Here is a 17,342-nt window from a genome sequence, read left to right as displayed (position 1 = left end):
TAGAATTTTCCAAAAAATAAATAAATAAAATTGGCATCCAAACGAAACCTATGATAAGTTAGAACTGCTTCATATTTTTAAACCTAACAATAAAAACCTCTGTTTGCTAAAATTAAATATCATACAAATAGCTAAAACGATAAATTAAGACAAAAATAAATATGGTTTTATAAATAGAAGTCTAGGAGACAAACTTTACTCGTACGACGACACAAAGATAGATGGCAAGTCTTCGGATTTTGTTTTGGTTTCTTCTTTGGAAGCACGTTGGTTATTTTATTATTCTATAAAATATATGAAGTGATTTAACCCGTGATCAAGTGAATCAATGATTGAGATAAGTAGGGTGCTAGATAGACATAACTAGAAACATAACTAAAATGATTTAGGTTGTTAAAAAGACAAAAAAAATTTGTGAAAAGCTACTATTTTTTGTGTTTTAAATTAAACGTAGTATTCTTCTTAATTTAAGTATATGTTGTCATATACTTGAATAAAAAGATTAAAAAAAGTCAATATAGCATACGTAACTATATACATAGGTTACATTATAATATGCAATGAGTGACTATTTATATACGTTGCCTATTTGATTCCTACTATTCCAACAAACATTAATACAAAGAAACATTAATACAAAGATTAGATATTTACTCAATCAATCAATGGGCTCAATTCATCAGTCGACCGGTTATTCATTCCATCAATCGAACCCGTGAAACCCGAAAGTACAACCCAAATAACACCCCTAGCAAATTATGCAGCACTCTTGGTTTGAATACCAATTGGTTAAATTTTAACTCAAAAGCGGTATAGAATGAAAACCATTGGTGCTAATCACACCATTTCTCTCATAACAAAAACAAAGTTTAAACTTTGGAGATAATCATAAAAACACAAACCATCGAACTCCAATTCTCCAAATAACATTCCAAAAAGTTTTTAACATAAGTTAACAAAAACAAACCAACCAAGACCCTTTCACCTATTTCTTTTCTTCCTTCTCCGCCTCCGCAGCCCTCTTAAGCCTTGCACCCAAATGGCGTTTGTTTGTCCTCTCCAAGCGCAACTTAGCATAAGCATCAAACGATTTCATCTCTTCGGTAACCTTCACAAGTTCAACGGCAGTCTTCTCCCTAACAATAGGCAATACCGAGCCTTGAACCTGTGTGGCAGTTGCAAGCTCTTCTGGTGTAGAGTCACCGGCCTGATTACAAGAAAAAGATTAACCACGCAACTATAAAAAGCAAGTAATTTATAAATCTGACCAAACATTTAAAAAAATTTACCTTTGTCTTTCTTGCGCGTCTTGGGAAGACAACTAACTTAGCCTTGAAGGTCTTTAGCCTCTGAACATTGGCTTGTAAACCTTCCAAAGAGCGGTTCCTGCGCCTATGATCCACAGCAATACCGATGGTTGGAGCAAGTTTCTTAGGAATACCCGCAGCCTGTTTTTACAAAAACAAGTTTAAAACTTTCCAACAAACTTCTAATGAACACCATTTTGATGACGTAAATACAAAACCGAACGTCTCACCTTCAATTCTTCAAGAGAAAATCCCCTGCCCTCCCTAAGTTTCATGTTGTATTTCAAGGTTTGACCATGAACCTGAGGGCGGAGTTTTCCTGCAGGTCTCGGGAAAACCTTAACAGCCTTTGCTTGCCTAGCTGCAAATATACATCAACAGTCAAACAATAAGATTAACCGAAATGAAACAGAGGTAACAAACTAGCTATAATCAAACATCACAGCTTACCGTTGCGTCTCCTGGTTTTGCGGGCAGGTTGGTTGAACCAGGTCTTGACATAATTTTGCCAATGCTTCTTGAAGTGGCCATTGGGGATAACGTTGTTATGCTTCACCATGACTTACCTACAAAAGGCATCACATTGCTTTATTAATTAGAGGATGAGCAATAACCAAATAGTTAACAGACAAAACTGAACCGAAAACTGACGAACCCGAACCAAAATTAACCGAGCCGAACCGTCGGTATCATTAATATTTTCTTATATTTCTAGCTTGTATACCTCTATTTCATGTAATTATACCTTCATTTCATGCATATATACCTCCAATTCATGTAATTCTAAGCAAAACGATTGTCTCGCATTTGCAAATACTAATATTAACAATCTAAAGCATACTATGAATCCGTGTTTCTATTACATTGACTTTATCATAAGATCATAACAGTTAATAAGAATATGAAAGTAAGCATACCTTCGACTGCAGAGCAATTGGAGATGCAGAGGAATGAACCGGTGGTATTGGAGGGTTTAAGTTAGGGTAAGATGATTGTGACCTAGATCTAACGGCTCAGATTTTATGTCAAGATAAATGGGCTGGACTAACTATGATAAAAAATGAGCCCAATGGGCTGTATGTGTCAATGTGTGTATGCAAAAAACTGAAGAATAGGGTAGGGACGAGCAAAAATCGGTATAGTACCGATTCGTACCTGTATCGAATGAGTACCAAGGTTTGAGTTTTCGGGACCGGTACGGTACGATACGGTATGGTATCGTTATTTCCTGAATTTTACCGAACATTTCGGTACCGGCACCAAAAATTTGCGATTTTTGAGATCGGGATTTTCGGGATCGAGGTACCGGTACCGTACCCGGTACCGAGCTCATCCCTAGACTAGGGCGACTGGCGAGTGGTACAAAAATAAATAACGATGATAATAATATAACCGATTAGTTTCGTTTGAAAATGATTCGTTAATTCGGTTACTGGTAAAAAAAATTATTTGGTCAAGTCTATTAACCTCTTGATTTTAGACTTGAGTTGATGCAAACTATAGCCTTATCGAGCCCGAGCCAAGACGAGCCGAGCTCAAACAAAGCTCATTTAGTTATCGAGTTAGGGCTTGAGCCTTGTATGGGAAAATTGTTTTAGACTCATTGAGCCTAAGGAGCCTTGTGTAATTTTATGTTCTTAACTATTTTGACTTCTATGTATTAGTTTCACACTACACAGCCAAGCACATGTTGAACGCTAAGCTTAGGCTCGTTGAAGGTCTCTTTTTTTCAAGATAGCTCAATTTGAGTCTATCTCAAGCTTCATTTTCAATATATGAGCCAAGCTCGAGCCTAAAAACATATGCTCGAATCGATCCGAGCTCAAGCTTCAAAAAAGCCTAGCTCCAGTAGCGTAAGGTTTGGGCTTAGCTCGACTCATTTGCACCACTATCCATAACAATCTTACACTTCCAAATTATCACCTCTTCCTTCATTCATTTTTCGTTGCGAATTATTTTTTTTATAATAAACTACTTTTTTCATATTCTGTATTGCTTAAAATATTATATTAAGTTTAAAAAGTATACTGTAAATTTTGAAATGTCAAATAAATATTTCCAATAACTTTGCACCAATGCAAAAACGTCCATGGCCCAACATCTAACCGGTCTTCTCCATCCTCTCACAAACGGACGCGAACAAACTTACAAAGAAAACCCGGTTCCAATTTCTTCAACGTTTAAACTTAACTAAAATAAAATGAGATCATCACAAAGGAAATGCAAATAAACAAATGTAAAATTTGTAAAATTGTCTAACCAAAACATTCTGCAACAGTCATTCAGTTTAACCACTAGTAACTGCAATTTCATACTTTTTGCAAAAATCCAACACTTATTTATGCTGTTGCTATAAAAACATCAAAGTAACAAACAGTCTACACCCGACGCTGCTTCTTGCACCGACACCCGTTATGTGGCTTACGTGTTGTATCTTCAATGTACACAATTGGGTTTTTATCAGACCTCGAGTTTGTGTACCCATCTCTAAAACTCAAAATGGCCAACTTCTTTTTCTTAAAAAAAGTAAACCCGTTAACCTTTATCACAACCGACTTTAACCCCATACGTTTAGCCTCTCGTCCCACATGTTCACAAGTTGCTTCAGCAGAATATTTAGAAACCTTCGGTCCACCTTTCATTTCAGCCAAACTACCAGCAGATGACCCGATTTTCTTGTTCCCTTTAGAATCAGTCACTGTCACAAACGTATTATTGCGCATTATTTTAACATGAACTATATCTGCATTTTGCTCTACCCCATATTGGTAATTTTTATTGTCTTTCTTAATCCCCCCAGAAAAATTCATATTCCTACCAGATAAACCAGATTGAGATGGGTCAAAACCTCGCATAAATGGTCTACTGTCCTGACCCGTTTCACTTAGGTCTCGAGATTTACCCATGTCAGCAAACTTTTTGGTCAAATTCTGAAAGAACTCTGGCTGTTGTCCTCTGTTTATCTCGGTCAATCTTTGATGTGAACCATCAAAAGATCTAGAATAGTTTTCTCTAAAAACAGGCCCGTTCTTCACTCCGCCAAAAAATCCAGAATTGTTTTCTCTATCAGCAGGCCCATTAGTCACGCCTCCAAAATATCCAGAATTATTTTCTCCATCAGCAGACCCATTATTATCGCCTCTCTCAAACTCCTTTGGGCCCACGGTATGTACAGAGTTTGCAAAGTTTAATGAGGCCGGAAGATAACTTTTTTGTGCAAAACCTAATTTCATGCTCATGTTTCCTAAAATTTTAGGAACGACATTATGAAGAACACGAGTCGGACGTTGGTAGCTCTCTGAAATTTCTGAAAAGAGGTACACGTTTTGTAATTTAAAAAACAAATTCCAGTTTTTATGTAATATCTAAAAAAGAGAAGTGTTGAAGTTTTTGTGGGACATAAGAAACGCTAGAGCATATTGATTTTGACTAATGTTTTTGAAATGATATAAAATCAATATTATCTTAAGACTAGAAGGTTACCTACTTAAAGCATATTTTTTTTTTTCATATTTAATCTCTTCTATTATCATGCCTTAAATCTCTAAAGAGAGTTTCCCCCTTGGTGCTACCAGGAATGAGTTTGATTACCGTAAGTGAATGCTCATTTCAATTCTATATAATTGTAAGTAAAATCATCCTAAAACATGAAAGTAGAATTATTTTCATTTTTAACAAATCATCCTATTTCTGTTATATAAACCATGCCATCTCAGACAGCAAAGCCCTCGAGAAGTGAAACAACACTATATTTCCGTTTTACACTTATATCAATTGTAACATCCAATGATCAACTAGACAACTACAGGCTCTACAATGGGCTTAAAATACCTGAAAATATGAAAGCACAAGACAACGCTGCATTTAAAAATACGACAATCAGACGACGATGGTCATACTTTTCAAACTCACTACTAACATGTGTTTTATTGTTAATGTAATGCATGTATTTGATTATTGGATGCTACAATGAACTAAGTGGAGAAAAAAATGGAAAAAATAACACACTGTTTTCAAATTTCAGTTGGAAACAAATGAGACAGTTATTGTCTGAGAAGCATAGTTAATATATTGATTTGTTATAATAAAATTCTACTTACAAGTAGTTTCAGAACGATTTTAATTATATTTATAAATCTACTACAGATCTACCTAAATACACATATTGTAGCATGAACGCTAAACAAAAGCCCCAAATTCTAAATACATCATTATATATGAATTGAATTCATTAATATATCAAACTTGCCTGATCCGATTTGGCCGGAGATCCGGCTCTTGCCGGGAACGCGAGAAATGATTTGCTGGAAGACCATTGGATTGAATTGGCTCTCGATTGATTAGGGTTTCAGTAAAAAATGACTTTTTGTTAAAACAACTTATAAATGCATTAATTTTTTTAAATATGTTTTAAAAAAAGTGTTTGGATTAGCTTATGTAGCGAGGAAAGCCAAAATAACCAAAAAAACTTTCTTTTTTAGAATGAGTGTAACGAGTTTTAACTTTTAAGGGGAGTAGTAGGTAAATCAAACACAATAAGTTAATAAGTTACACTTTCTCAACTTATCAAAACCTCCTTATTTTGTTTTGTTGATAAGTCAAAATCCATAAGTCTTTTTTGTTTGCCAAACAACTTATATTTACTTTTTGAAAAGTCAATAAGTTATAAGGAGACTCAAATAAGCAATCCAAAACACCACCTAAATATAACTCATATGTATTGAGTAAAAATATAGCTGAAGAGGTAGGTCCTAGCAGAGCCCAGTTGGACCCGCGAGACTCACCTCAAAGAGGGACGTCTGCGCAGTTGAACCCGCAAGACTCACCTTCAACAGGGATGTCTGCGCAAAGGCTAAACTCGCAACCCCTTGAAGAGGGACGTCTGCGTAGAAACCAACTGGGCCCGCAGGACCCACCATGCTCAGAGACGTGACGTCCTTACGCGCAGTACGCAAGCTGTTCCCGCAGGAAAAGCCTCCCAATGGTGAAGTACTCCGCCTGTTCCCGCAGCTGCGGATACAAGCCATCAGGGAAGGCTACCTGCGCAGCAAAGCTACACGCACAAGGCACTTAACTCTTAAATAATTCAGTAATGTCACCTGAAGAAGGAGTGAGCAAGCCGGGAGAACTCCCGCCCAAATGAGCCAGTCCGTACGATACTGGAGGATCTTTTGTACTGTACCTGACGAGGTATGGACAAAAGATCTGACCAAGGATACGACAGCTCACTGACAACAGTATGACGAGCAGCACGCTCTTGTACTGAATGTCACTATTAGCCGCTGCCTACTCACCAACCTGTCGGAAGACGTGCATGGCATGGCCTGCAGTTGGTGGAACAGGAATAGTATACAGCCGGCCTGGTCACTATCAGCCGCTGCCTATCCACCAACCACCAGCATGGCATGTGCGTAGCCCACAGTTGGCAGAACAGGAACACTATTCAGCCGGCTGTACCTTCTTGGAAACCTACCTTCGGCTATAAATACTCCAACACCTTGGAATGGTATGATTATCTTATATCTTATATCATATCTCATATCTTGATATATTACCTGATATCTGCTCTAGTCATTCTCTTAATATACACTTATATTCAAGAGCAATCTAGTCTGATTCTCACGCCGGAGGGTGGTCACAAGGAGGTACCCCCCTTCTCAGTGACGAGCTCACGGTGTCTGTTTTGCAGGTTATCAGAAGAACCATCTTTGCCGGATCTAACCCCTCGTGGGAAACATCTACTTAACCCCCAGATTATCCGTAATCTGCCCGGGGTCGATTAGTTTTTCTTCAATAGCCTATATATTTTCACTGATATGATTAGACTTCAAGTTATAATATATGATTTTTAAGAGTTTAAACCAAACAAACAAATAAAAGATAAATTATGAAGGGGATGGGAGCACCCAGCTTGCTTGTGTGGAATGCGACCATCAATGTTCCCAATTCAAAAGACCAAAACCAACGATATCACTGTTGCTGGCTGCTGGAAATTCTGATTCCATCACTCCAAAACCAACGTTGGTTAGTTGGCACCCCGCTGATTGTGATTAAAGGTAAAAGGTTGAAATTTAATAATTTGAAGTTCGATGATTTGAATTTTTTAAATTATTTTCTCAACCCCCCGAATAACCATTTGAAGTTTCGCTTTGTAAATGAAACAAAATTTCAATGGAAGTGCTATGCAAAACGCTTCTTTATATTTGTTTATTAAATAACAAATGAACATGAAAACATGCCTTGTTCGTAAATGTTCACTCATTTACGTTCGGTAGTTAAATTTTGTTAGTTTTTTATATCCAAATAAAATTTTAGGTCCAGTACAAATTTAATCCATTTAGCTAGTTAGAAATAAAAACAAACACAAATATTTCACACATACATACATATATATATATATATATATGGGTGGGGATCTAGAGAGAACTAGAGAACTAATAAAAACTATTTTTAACTTTTTTTAAAAAAATATTTTGTGATTTTTTTTCTTTCCTCCTTCTAATAAAATGATATTGTTCATAAAAAAAACGTTGATGTAGTGCATATGTGCACTAATGTGTATTGCATATACACAATTGTATTTTATTGCATATAATACAACACAATTGCATTATACAATACACACTATTGAATATATGCAAATATAAACACAAATAATTGTACTCAAAACAAACTATCGCATATACATAATACAACACTAGTGGACATATGCACTATATTGTTTTTTTTGTATTTTTGTATATAATATACCAATGGTTGCAAAAGTCGCTAGGCGCTCCTAGGGCGGTCGACTGGGGAGTTGCGAGTACTCGGTCCAGACGGAGAGTACTCGGGGAGTACACAGACGTGGTAAATTATAAAGAAACTAATTTTTGGGAGCTTATATATCTGCCAAGTATAATAAATCTACTAAAATTTATAAAACAACTACGTGGATATCAATATAAATAAAAAAGATACATCTTTAACACTAAAGTATCTAAAATTTGAAAATCGTTAATTAAAAAATGATAGTCATTCTTTAATATTATAGAAATATGAATTATGTTAAATTTTTTAATATCAAAATTAGCTCGAATTGACGACTAGAGCCAATTGTGGCGGAGGTTGACCACTTTTGATCGATTCCGAGTAATTTGGCGGGGTTAGAGAAAGTCGCCTCGGCAACATACCTTGTAGTGATTACTCGGCGAGTACTCGGCGCCTAGTCGGGAGTTTTACAACCATGAATATAATACTATTGCACTAATACAATACAAAAAATTGCATATATGCTATTCATCATTATTGCATATATCAAAATACACACTAGTGCACATATGCGATAAAAAAAGTCGATGTATGCATATGTGCACTACAACGAGTTTTTTTTATTATTTTTTTTATATTTTTCGAGCGAATGGTAACAAAATATAAGAATAATGGCAAAAAACGAAAATTTAAGAATATTTTTTTAATTAAATTAAAAATATTTCTTTATTAGTTATCTAGTTCTCTCTTTAAAAAGGAGTTCTCTCTTGATCCTCCCCTATATATATATATAGGGGAAGGATCAAGAGAAAACTCACATTTAGAGAGAAAACTAAAAAACTCTTAAAGAATTATTTTTAATTAAAAATAAAAAAAATATTTTCAAAATTCTGTTTTAGCCATTATTCTTATATTTTCTTATATTTCACTCGAAAAATATAAAAAAAATAAAAATTAAATAAAAAAAATAAAAAAAACCCGTTGTAATGCACATACGTATTACTGTGCGATACCGTTGTTTACACATGTTTATTACTATGTATTTTTGAGTTCAATAGTGTTTTATTGCATATATTCAATATTTATGTATTGTATATGTGTAGTAGTGTTGTATTATATGGAAAAAATAATAATAATAAAATAAAAGTCGATGTGGTTCACATGTGCGTTAATGTTGTATTACACATACCGTACTAAAGTGTATTCGATGTGTGTATTAGTCTTATATTGCATATATACAATAGTGTATATCAAATATGTGCAATAGTGTTGTATTCTATACAATACAAACACTTTTGCATATATGCAATGCACACTATTACACATGCGCACTATACCGACGAGGTTACCGACAAGTTTTTTTTTAACCAATAACAACATATAAGAATAATGAGAAAAAAAGAAACTTCAAAAAAAAATTAAAAAAAAGTTAAAAATAGTTTTTTAGAAGTTTTTAAGTTTTTTCTTTAAGAGGAGTTTTCACTAGAACCCACCCCTATATATATATATATATATATATAAATGATTTATTACCCCTAAATTTTCAAAACTCAACTTATGAAGTCATTTGGATATCTTTAAAAACAACTAATATACACACCTATGTCCTATGCAGTAAATTATAAATCCAAACTCTTGGCCTAAAGTTCCAAGCTTTAAAGAGTTAAGCCCATTGCTCAATCCATGTACAACTTGAAATCCTAAACATGAGTAATCATGAAGCACAAGATATCATAATTTACTTCCAAGTTCCAACACAAAAAGAAAAAAAAAAGATCATTTCTAAAAGTTATTGAACAAATTTGGAAAGCTGATCAAGCGCGGCTACAAGATTGCCGAGACAGACGATAAGCTTATCGCCATTAAGTCTAGTTAAATCCGCATTACACTCACCATTAGCCGAATCCTGTTTCACAATAGCCTCAATTAGTTCTGCATTTTCCCTAAGTTTCTCAGCCATTATCTGTTCTTGATTTTCTTCACTGATTTCAGGTCTCGAAATTGCACTTAGAATGTCGTTTTTTGGTTCTGAACTGCACTCCCCCACTTTGATTTCTTCAGTTTTAGCCTGTCTTTTTAAATTTTGAGTGTCTTCTATGCTGCGTTTCTGAGGTATCACCTTCAATCTTTGCTTCTTTGAACCTGATGTTACTTTAAGAAAAGAAAGTGTAACGGTTTACAAAACGAACTACATCAATCAAGTAACAATCAAAACAATGCATAGAAATGAGTCTAGTATCATAAATAAATGCAAAATTGTTTTGCTACTGTGTATCATCAGAGCGAAATGGATCCAAAAACTAACAAGATGATAGTCAAAACTCAAAAATCGCATATTTATAGTGTTTACTTCAGTACAGCTTAACCAAAACGATTTCTCTAGCTAATGTTCTAAAAAGGAAAACTATTAACGTTATAACTTTAAAGAGACCCTTTTCTTTCTTTTCCTGATAACCATCGGAAAAACTCAAGGCCCCACACATACGCTGCTAACTAGTAGGACCAGGTGCGTTGAACAAGTCATTACTACTATAAAATCAAAAAAAAAAAATCTAAAAATATTTAGGATCACAAATTATCTTGCTAAGCCAAGTAATGCCAGATTTTCCTCAATACATATTAATTCTATCTAGTTCAACTCTTCATCATCTTTTAAACTTATGGCTTCAGAAAGATTCAGAAGTTATGCTAAACATGGGATTCCGGTAAGAAACAAAATTACAGAACATTAGAAGGCATTTATAAAATTGTGATCTTAAAAAGGTAAATACACTTAAAAACTTGATCGTAAAAACTAAAACGCGCAATTGTAATCTGCGATGGAAGCATTTCTTATATATAAGAATATAAGGCAACATTTTATCACTTTTTTAGATTTAGAACTTCACTTTAGATCCATGAAATTGCAGCAAAATCATTTCTAAAATTTTTAAGCCAGTGAGCTCAAATTCCATATATAAACTAAATTTCATGGTCCCAATTTGCTTTTGTCATACATAAAGCCTCAAGATATTTAACCCAAACAACCACAAGAAAAATCTAAAAAGCTACAAACCAAATTGCCATCTCGGGAGCAAAAAAAAAAAAAAAAAAAAAACGAACAATACGAATAACCATAACCATAACCAACAAAGCCGATCGGTTATGGTTACGGTTACCCGAACCTGGTACGTTTGTGCTTTTCCAAATTTTATACCTTCATTTCTAGATTCGTACATGCTTGAGTTTTCTCAAATTTTATGTCTCCATTTCTAGATTCAAATATTTAAAATTTTAAATTCATACTGCAAGTGTCTATAACCAAGCTTGAAACCGGCATATTTTAGCTTCAAAACTTCATAATTACGCTTGGTGTTTACCATAACCGAACCATTTTCAACCAGAACAAAAGATAAAACATAACTAAATTAAAATACATTGCATGAGCTTAACCAAAAATAACCAAACTTAACCGAAACAAGTCTTTTCAAACTAACTACAATTAGGGGGTGTTTGGGGTGAGCTTTTCAAACTTGCTTATTTGCTATTTGATTTTTGAAAAGCAAAATCACTTTTGAAAAGCTCCATTTTGAAGCTTTTGAAGGAGCTTTGCCAAACCCGTTTCGCTTTTCAAAAATCAATTAAGCAAATAACAACTTACAGAAACAAACATTAATGCCGTTCCGACCCGAACCAAAACATCCCTTTTTTAATTGACCCATTCCGACCCTAACCCGTTCCAACCCATGTTTCGACCCAACCCACCCATTTGCCACCCCTAATTAACGAGCATAAACGGACGTAAACAAACACATTCACAGCACTAATAATTAACCAAATAATACCATACCAGATTGAAACATGGAAGCAAGAACCGGGTCCGGTTCCACCCCGACGGGGGGATCCGACTCACTATCCGAGTCCGTATCCCACCCGCCTTGATAATCCCTAACATAGCGTTCAATGACACCAAACACCTCGGAATTAAAGCTGGCCTTCCTGGAAGCGGACTGCTTGATCTTCTTGTAATCGGAGAGTAAGGAGTCCCACTTGCGTCGGCACTGGTTGAGGTTGCGGTTGACGCCCAAGGCGTTGCAATTCTCGACGATGATCTTCCATTTCTGGAAGGAGGCGAGAGAGGCGCCGCAGTCGGATTCGACGGCGGAGACCTCGTTGACGAGGATTAGGGATTCTTCGACGGTCCAGTCGGGGGCTACCTTGGACCGAGTGCGGAGGGTGTTGTCATCCATGGTGGGTGTGATGGGATTATTTTATTTGTATAGTGAATTGAGGTGGTTAAATTTATTTAAAGAGATTAAAGAAGCGGAGAATTAGCAAGTGGGGATGTAGCTCAAATTGCATGCGAGATTAGTAAACTATTGTATTGCAAGTTTCAGGATTAAATACAAATTATTCTTAATATGAAAACAGTGAGAACTATTTTGCAGTTATTATTATGATTGTTTTTATAAGTGTTTGCTGCTATATTTTGTTTGTATTTGCTGATTTTCGATTATGAGACGTTATAAATATTTGTTGATTACATTTTGTTGTTATTATTAGGTTTTTTTTCTTATGTTGTTATAAGACTTGCTAATTTTTTTGATAATTTTGATTCTTTTGTTGTTATTATTAGGGTTTTTTTCTTTGTTATTATAAAACATTGCTTTTGTAGATATTGCAGTTGGTATTGTTTCATATGTTCTAGTTTTTGATAGATTGATATTATTTCTTACATTGTTATGTTAAAATCAATTTGTACATGAACCTTCCCCAGTATTGCAATGTATTTTTTTATGCAGACTAGAGAGGGAAGCATTAGGGCAGGTGATCGAAAAATAATTATGTAATATTCAATAAAGTTCCATACTTCCCAAGATTGTATTATCGTTATGTATTGTAGTTCTCGTGTCTTCAACGATGTATTATACTAAATCAACAAAAAGAAAATTGTTGGAAGATATAGATTATATGGTAATTTAACTTTAGTTGTTGAAATGATTGTAGTAAATTAGTATATTACGTGCGTATTAGAATTTATCATTTAAATTTAGCTATTATGAATTATATTTATTTAAATTTTAACATAAAAAATTCCAGACACACGATATTAAATTCCTCAAGGAACTCAAGTTCCTCCTAAAAGTTCAATTATTTTGAGTAAGGTTTAAAAACAAAACATTATCATCTCCATATTATTGTCAACAAAACAAATATACAACTGAATAATGTAATAAATCGGTTATCTAGACATTTGACAAAAACAAGAACACATCAACTTAAGTACTTAACTAGTAACCGAGAAAGAGAAATTATCATCCTCCATAGCTCTTGAAGAGTAAGCATCACCTTCGCTAGCATAAGATGAAAACTCCTCATCATCATCCCGTTCCTTCAACCCTTCAATCTTTTCAACCGCTTCTCGTATATCACATCGCCTCGCGACATCCCATTCGCAACAACTCATCCCGATCTTCAACAGTTTCAACATCTCCCCCTCGCGGTTCTTTGTCCCTTTCATTTCCTTATCGAACACTTCACCCGTCCACTCTTCCCTCACAACCGAGTTAACCCATGTCCCTAAATCCGGTTTTCCACCCTTACCTTGTTCTAGATAGTTAGCCGGGAACTTCCCGGTTAACATCTCTAGTATTAATATCCCAAGGCATCAAACGTCGGTCTTTTTCGTTGTGTGCCCGTGTTGTGTGAACTCGGGTGACTTGTAGGCCACCATGAGGTGTTGTGCGTGGTCCTTGTTGATAACCGGGACTAGAGCGTAGTCGGATAAGCGGGTTGAAATCGTCATCAAGAAGCACATTGATGACTTTAAGTGACCGTGAGGTAAGGATAGACGGGGAAGCTCTTGGTAAAGATAATCGAGCCCACGTGCTACGCCCTTGATTATCTTTAACCGTGTTGGCCAATCCAATCCTGGCACGTCGGGTCTTCGCTTTACTATATGCAACGAAAGATAATTTAGAGAGGGTGTGAATTTATTACATGACACGAACCTAACAAGAAAATAACAAACTTTGCATGTTTCAGTTTAGTCTAAACGAGTTTGGGTCAGTTTCGAGCCTCAGACACGTTTAGCTAAACTGGTTGGGTATGGGTTGACCCGTTTAACCTGTTTGTCTTTCTTTTTCTTTTTTTAAAATGTGTTTTTAATGTCAAAGCTTAAAGTGAAGTGGTATTTTAAATCAACTTTAATAATTTTAAAGCAACCATTTTATACATCTTTATTTTCTTTTTGTTAGTGAGTTTATATTTTAGAGTCTTAATATGGAAGAAAAAAATTAGGGAAAAAGGGTTATGCTTAGGCCAACCTATCAAAATTCATGTCATATTCATGTCGTGTTTGGATTCATATGTTTGATACCGTTTTCAAATATATTTTGTTTCATTAATAGTAAACAACTTCTTAACATGAAACAACTTACCATGAAGATGGCTAGCCAAGCTACCATTTGCAGCAAAATCAGTGACCAAAAGTCTCTCCTCTTTCTTGTAGTAAAAAGCGACAAGAGGTAGTAAATTCGGGTGTGACAGGCTTCCTAGCAGTCTCATATGTGCATAAAAGTCTTCTTTTCCCACATTACCCATCTCCTTGAACCTCTTGACCACCATCGGGGCATGCCCCGCAAGCATCGCCTTATACGATGACCCAAAACTCCCGCTTCCCAACACATCAGCCGAGGCCCGTAGAAGCTGTTCCAACTCGAACCGTTCCCTATCGGTCCTTACAAAGTGTAGCTTTCCGCCGTTGTCAGATCTTTTGTAAGTCTGATCTTGTACTTTGGTGTGCATCTGAATTACCTTATTGTTTGCATTATTCTTGTAAGTATTGTTTATGTTGGTCTTTGTTACTTGTCGGTTTTTGTAATCGATTTTTCGCCTTCTTCGGGATTGAATGATGAATAATGTCATGATAATGGCAGCTAAGACTGCCAAAATGGACGCACCAGCGATGATAATCATTTTTTTGTTTAGTTTCTTCTTGCAAGACTTTAGAGGTTGACCACATAAGTTGTTTCCTGCATGGCCCAAATGACAATTTCCCTTGTTATATCATACATTACAACAACTTATTAAATACAAAAAATAAATACTTTGAAGAGGATTGAGCTCATTTAAAAACATTTAGTTATTTATTAAATACTTGAAAAATAGGCTCGTTTGTATCTTACACTCTGGAAATAGACTCCTTTGGAGCCGAATTGGTTAGACACCAAATCTGCCTAGACACTGGTAAACAGGCACCTTCAATTCCTAGCAAAAACAGGTCAAGACACCTTTTCAGCCTACAGAAGGTTAACAAGGCATCCTCCAAGCTACCAACAAATGAACTATACCATTTGATCCCTATATCGGCCAAAAATTACACTAAAATACATCATAAAGGCACGTCATTATAAAGAATCTGACGCACTTTTAGTCAAACTAACCTGATTAGGAACCAACTGAGCTTAGTTGGCGTGGGTTGTGGCTCTACTTGTGGCTTGATTGGCTTGAGTCGGCTATGGAGGTGCCGAGTTAGAGGACTACGGCTCCGTCCTAGCCTAAGTGTAAATGACATGTATTGTCTTAGCCTAATCCTTCTATTTTGGCATCCAATGTGTCAGTTTATGAGTGGCGCCAACTAAATATAAATAATTAGTTTTTGGACATAAGGTTTGGCAGGAATGGTGTCTATCGGAACCTAAAAGAGCATATATGATCACCCTCCTATTGGTTTTGCCCAACCTTTTATTTTGTTACAAGTTTTCTACTTATCTTGTATAACAATAACATAAGAAAAACTAGTTCATGCTTTAACAAAAGGTGGTTTCAAAATAAATTCGAATAATAATAATCTTTATATATAATATATATATATATATATGTATATATATAATAACTGGTTAAATCATGTGTACGTTTTTCGTTTCTCTTCATTCACCACTTTGTATTTATAGTAATAAAGTAAGTTCTGTGGATTATTTTACTTCAAATATATTAAATTATTAGTTAAATTTATACGTAATTTCAATCGTATGATTTGTATCTTATTTCAAAAAATCAATTTATAACTCATAATTTTTTTATCAATAACGATTATCAATAATTATTTAATATTTAACTCGTATAATATATAAGTTTCTAACCTAGCTAGCGATATAATATATAATACGCATGCATGTTTAGGGTTATACCTGCAAATGAGCTTGGGTCCTGGTTTCTAAGCCCCTTAGGTATTGACCCATCAAGTTTATTATTTGCAAAGTTCACTTTCAATTCCTGTTGCTCAAAGTCCGGTATCTCTCCATCAAACTGATTGTTTTGAAGCTGCAAATCCACAAGAATCGGCATCCGCGTAAGCGATATCGGAATCTTCCCACCAAAATTATTATTAGCCAGTTCAACTTTCCTTAGTGAAGTCATCCCATTAAACGCATCACCGCCTATCTCCCCAGAAAACTTGTTATAGGATAGAAAAATCGCACGCAACTGCCCGATTTTCTGAAAGTTAGGCATCGAACCCTCGAAGCTATTATTCATAAAACTTAACGATCGGATACTAGTCACCTCAGCCAATGTGTCCATGTCTATATTCCCACTTAAGCCCATGTTCTCGAGCCGTAACCCGAACACACTCCCGTCTGCTTTACACATCATCCCGTTCCATTTCGGTGATCCACCCGCACACGGTGCATCCTTAGGGTCCCAGTCGCTTAGAGCCGCGATGTTTGTGAGCGAGTCTCTGAACTTTAATAGCCTTTGGGGGTCTTGTTGGTCGGATGAGACATGTGAACATGCTAGTAATATGTGTGCTATTATAAGTGGAAGCCAATATGGTGGTCGGAAACAAGACATGTTGGGTTGTGAAGATGGTAGCATCAAAAGAGGATGTTTTTAAGGTGGTTTTGGTGGGCGAAGTTACCAATGGTTAGATTCATGATTGTGACAAATTAATTAAAGCTGTCTTCTAATGGAGGCCGGCTAAGATATTTGCCATATGTTTCAATTATTTGATCTATACCTTATACTAACAACGCTTTTCCAACTGTTAAAACTGTTTTAAATAGACTCAATTGAACCGGTTACATAGACGGTTTTCGCTATGACATTGTGTTCTGAGAGCAGTATAATCATATCGACTAGCTAGAGTGAGCCTAAATTCAATCAAACATGGTTTTAATACAAGTTATATATCGTGGAACATAGACATACTTTTTTAAGCAACGCTTTGTATTCGGCATATTTCAGAAAAATAACGACAAAAGGTGATTATAACTCAACTTATAAGTTAAATGAAATGTTAAATAT

General features: G+C 35.4%; 2 protein-coding genes and 1 pseudogene across 3 annotated transcripts; all 3 read right to left on the bottom strand.

Moving 5' to 3' along the window:
- Positions 1-923: 923 nt before the first annotated feature.
- LOC143615708 (large ribosomal subunit protein eL13z-like) lies at positions 924-1,888 on the bottom strand. The gene is made up of 4 exons (XM_077088770.1): positions 1,758-1,888; positions 1,538-1,668; positions 1,290-1,448; positions 924-1,207 (listed from the first exon to the last, which is right to left on the bottom strand). Exons 1-4 carry the CDS (start codon positions 1,864-1,866, stop codon positions 986-988), a joined length of 621 nt encoding a protein of 206 aa, XP_076944885.1. The 5' UTR covers positions 1,867-1,888; the 3' UTR covers positions 924-985.
- Positions 1,889-9,718: 7,830 nt separating this feature from the next.
- Positions 9,719-12,286, bottom strand: LOC143615712 (uncharacterized). Its single transcript, XM_077088773.1, has 2 exons — positions 11,887-12,286; positions 9,719-10,199 (listed from the first exon to the last, which is right to left on the bottom strand). Exons 1-2 carry the CDS (start codon positions 12,284-12,286, stop codon positions 9,847-9,849), a joined length of 753 nt encoding a protein of 250 aa, XP_076944888.1. The 3' UTR covers positions 9,719-9,846.
- A 1,037-nt stretch (positions 12,287-13,323) lies between these two features.
- On the bottom strand, positions 13,324-16,889 carry LOC143615709 (pollen receptor-like kinase 4; annotated as a pseudogene). Its single transcript, XR_013150520.1, has 3 exons — positions 16,229-16,889; positions 14,477-15,070; positions 13,324-13,991 (listed from the first exon to the last, which is right to left on the bottom strand). The product of XR_013150520.1 is annotated as a pollen receptor-like kinase 4 (transcript).
- Between the last annotated feature and the right edge of the window lie 453 nt (positions 16,890-17,342).

This window comes from Bidens hawaiensis, unplaced genomic scaffold (genome assembly GCF_021521415.1).
Source record: "Bidens hawaiensis isolate Kalapana, Puna unplaced genomic scaffold, B.hawaiensis_p1.1 tig00044008_1, whole genome shotgun sequence".
Classification (NCBI taxonomy): domain Eukaryota; kingdom Viridiplantae; phylum Streptophyta; class Magnoliopsida; order Asterales; family Asteraceae; genus Bidens; species Bidens hawaiensis.
This window is presented reverse-complemented; position numbering and strand designations above follow the sequence as displayed.